Source organism: Crassostrea angulata, chromosome 5, assembly GCF_025612915.1.
Source record: "Crassostrea angulata isolate pt1a10 chromosome 5, ASM2561291v2, whole genome shotgun sequence".
NCBI lineage: Eukaryota > Metazoa > Mollusca > Bivalvia > Ostreida > Ostreidae > Magallana > Magallana angulata.
The window spans coordinates 57868828-57872887 of record NC_069115.1 but is presented as its reverse complement, the minus strand read 5'-3'; the positions used below and the strand labels follow the sequence as shown (position 1 = coordinate 57872887).

The following is a 4060-nucleotide window of genomic DNA, read 5'->3' as shown; positions in this document are numbered from 1 at the left end:
TTCTACCCATTCCAGGCCCAACAGAAACCAAATAAGGGTTCTAATTCGAAAACTGTGCAAAATTAACCGATGAAATTTTCAGCCTTCTTGTGCGCCCAGATTCCTGCCGAATCTACATCTTAAACGCCCAATTTACTTTACTATAATCCTGTAATTCAAAAGATATGACATTTCATTAATTAACAGATTTCAAAAGGACACGCCCCTTGACCTTTATATCGTTTTGTTCGGCCAAGGTAGAATCTCCCATCCCAAGTAGTTCGAAGTCCCTATGATAGATGGTAAAAAAATTGGAGGTGATTTTATCGAAATTTCAATACTTTCAGGGGCAATAACTGCTAGAAGGGGGCATTAGATCCTTTCGGTATAAATAGATTGAAGAACCTCTAAGTGTACTGTTGACATTGGTAAAGGTTCAAAGACTATTTCTTATGGTTTCAAAGAAGTAGCGATAACAAACATTTCTTACAATAAGGGCAATAACTCTGTAATAATTTAAAGGTAGGAGCCATGGAGCTTTATTATAAAATGTCTTAAGATGTACTATTACATCTATCAAAGAGTTTTCTGTACAACCCTAAACAAAAGAGATATAGAAACTCATTTATTATAATATTTTATTTGACCTCGACATTTGACCTTTGTGGCATTTTGATTGGCCATGGTAGACACTCCCATTCTACGTGGTCCAAAGTCTCATTCATTGATTGATAGTTAAAAGTTCGAAGTGATTTTATGGAAATCTAAATACTTTCAGGGTCAATAACTACTAGACGGGGCCTCAGATTCTTTCGTTATGAATTTATTGAAGAATCCTCTTAGTGTACTGAAGACATTGGTAAAGTTCCAAGTCTCTATCTTTTATGGTTTTAGAGGAGTAGCGATAACATGCTTTTTGTACACAAAGGCAATAACTCAGTAAGTTCTGGGAGTTATCAAGCAAAAGAGCATTTGGTACAATTACTGTTGATGGTCAATAACATAAAGAAAAAAGTGTTTCAATATCTCCATTTAATAAAAGCTCTCCCTGGAAAAAAAAGAAAAGAAAAAAACATAAAAAATACGAAAGGTCTTAACCTGAAAAGTGGAAAGACCTAAATATGGGTGAATATCCAAAAAATTCATAAGGTAAAAATACATGGAATTTTATTTCCTACATGATAGTTTATAGCTAAACAAATCGTTCCTTGAAGTTTTGGAAAGTGGTTAATTTGTTGACCTTACAGCCTCCTTAAAATGTGGATATGGTATTAAAGAAACATATAGCTATGAATATTGTCTGATTAACTTTTGGGTCATTGTTTGAGTTCTAAAAGTATTTTTATCATAATCTGATGATACATCACACATATTTTTATACGTGCCATCTTTATTTTATATATATATATATATATATATATATATATATATATATATATATATATATATATATATATATATATATATATATATATATAATGCTTAAGTGTACAAGCATTTCCAGATAGCAATGAGGAAGAGGAAACAGCTTTGAAACTTTCAGAACAAAATCTCCCCTCCCTTTCGGAATCAAAACCAATATGATATATATAGGGATAGTTAATTAATTAGAATCAAATCAATTATCGTGATTTTGAATTTATATTCGAATGTCATCTTATCCTTCCTTTTTGATTTGATCTTAACACTGCTGCTGTGGATTCAGTGTTGATTTAGTGTTGGTTTTGTGTTGACTGAGTCAGAGTTTGGTTCCTCGGTAGTGTCTTGGAGAATTAATAACATAGAGTATTTCATGTAAGCTTTGTCTACTTTTCTACATTGCAGTTTGATTTAAAGATTGATAAATCGAGATAGAGAAATAAGAGATCAATATTGGTGACCTAAGTTTTGAACGAGTATTTTCCTCATTGTTATGCATACTTTTTTTACATCTGTCAATACTAGTAATTAAGGAAAATCAAAGTAAGTGTGTATTGACATTATATGTTTAAAACACATAATTATGCTAAAACCAGATTTGTGTACCATGGTCACAGTGTACATTGTATTCAAACTGTTATGCAATTGATAAACCTTTTTTTGTCTCAGGTCGTTGAAATTAAGACATTGTATAATACATACCTTCTTAACAAAAAAATTTGATATGCTTCAATTTAAAAAAAAAGACGGTAGAATATTGGTGTTATAAACACAATATCAATACAAATTATTGTATTTTAGCAAAAACTTCCTATGTATCTTTGTTAAAGTGTAAAAAGAAAATGGCATTTAAGTTCAAATTGAATTCCATAATGCATGTACTTCGTATCTGAATGATATTTAATGATGAACAAATTCTTACATCTTTAAAATTCTATAAATCCAACATAAAGGGCATCTGATGGTTTATTTTGTATACTCGTATACTCGTAAATCCAGAAACATGTACTATCAATACCTTTTCTGTACAGATAATTGTTGTCTATATCTTTATCTTATCATGTATCAAAACATGTTCTTTTTACTTAAAATTGCGTACTTTAAATAGAAAGACAAAATGGCAGTGTGGGTTACAACGACCGGATGTCATATTCCAGAACATGCGATACGAGCCGGATACGAGGCGGACGGACGGCCTCTGTTTATTGCCCGGGCATCCATGGAAGGTACTTTGACCCCCGGGAAATGTGGATTCCACCTTCCGGGCGCCCACATTCCTTACGGATGTAATGAAAATATCGCCCATCAGTATGAGGTGCTAGTACACCCAAACAACGCCCAGGGATTCTACGACTGGCGACGTGCTTGTCTCGGAAAAGTGCCAGAAGACGCCCTCAAAACAGACACTGACACGTATGTTGGCCGAGCTTACTTCTCCGGGAGTCTGGTACCGTGTAAGATTGCCACTAGCTACCCCCACATGTGCGCTTACATGGGGTATGGCGGGAAAGAATACAATGCTATAGACTATGAAGTCCTCTGTAAGATTAAGTAGCTGGAAGATGAGATATTTGTTGCGAAAATTAGAAAAAAATTGCAAACAACCATAAGTTTGCATATTTTTTAAATAAATTAATTTTCTTTTTTTTAACTAATAAACAATTTTTGGACTGTAGGTTTGAAAACGTCACCGAATTTTAAATGAATATATTGGTTTAGTTTGTAGGTAACTTTTTATTTCCGTTGTACATGCTGTACTTTTAACTTGTCAATTCAAATTGAAATCAATGTACACCTAACACAATTTAAGTTTTATTATACCTACATGTATTTAAAGCTGCTTACTGGGAAAATGGACCAATATATCGTTTGATTAATCAGAACTCAGAAATTTTGCGAAACATGAAGAAGACAGAGACTGTTTTTGTCTGATGGTACATCTGTTTATCCAATATCCGATTTAAAAAACAGTTTTCATATCAGTATAACAGTTTACATTTACAATATAATATGTTATTGCTGTATTGCAGCTACGAACTGTAGTATACCATTATTATGAAAACTAAAATCCTTGTCCTTCTTTTTCAAAATATTCTATGAACTCTTCGGAACTGCTGTTTCTCGAAAAATAAACACACAAAATTCTCAGGGGGTTTCTTATTCTGTCGTTTTACAAAACATTTACTCTTATAGCATTTGCTATTATTTGACTATTGATAAAAATGTCGACAATAAAATATTCTTGACTTATGCATTAATCTTTTTTGATGCCATACTGGTTACAAACAAATGTTAGTGTTTTGTGATTCAAACGAATATCATTTGACGTATAAGAGCTATTACTTAACAACAGATTGAGTTTCAGGTTTAAAAAACTTTTTTAAAAAACCAAAAGTATAAACCAATAAAAAATGTTGCAAACAGTCAACTTCAATTGCAAAGAAGCTATCGTTACCAAATGCAAGATACCGATGGATACATTGTTTTGAGCTATTTTTATACAGTATTTTCAACGGTCTGCAGCAGTAACATAAATACATGTCTCTCTGAGAATTTAAATCGATTCTTACAAAGTTCTACTTTTTATTATAAGATTAATTGTGCATACCGTTAGCTTTTCATTTAGTTGGTCCGGATTGACATTAACAGAAAATTTACACTA

General features: G+C 32.2%; 1 protein-coding gene across 1 annotated transcript; it reads left to right on the top strand.

The window, feature by feature from the left end:
* The first annotated feature begins 1504 nt into the window (after positions 1–1504).
* Positions 1505–3650, top strand: LOC128184645 (uncharacterized). The gene is made up of 2 exons (XM_052854208.1): positions 1505–1773; positions 2507–3650. The coding sequence occupies exon 2, from the start codon at positions 2516–2518 to the stop codon at positions 2951–2953; it is 438 nt and encodes a 145-aa protein (XP_052710168.1). The 5' UTR covers positions 1505–1773; positions 2507–2515; the 3' UTR covers positions 2954–3650.
* Positions 3651–4060: the final 410 nt, after the last annotated feature.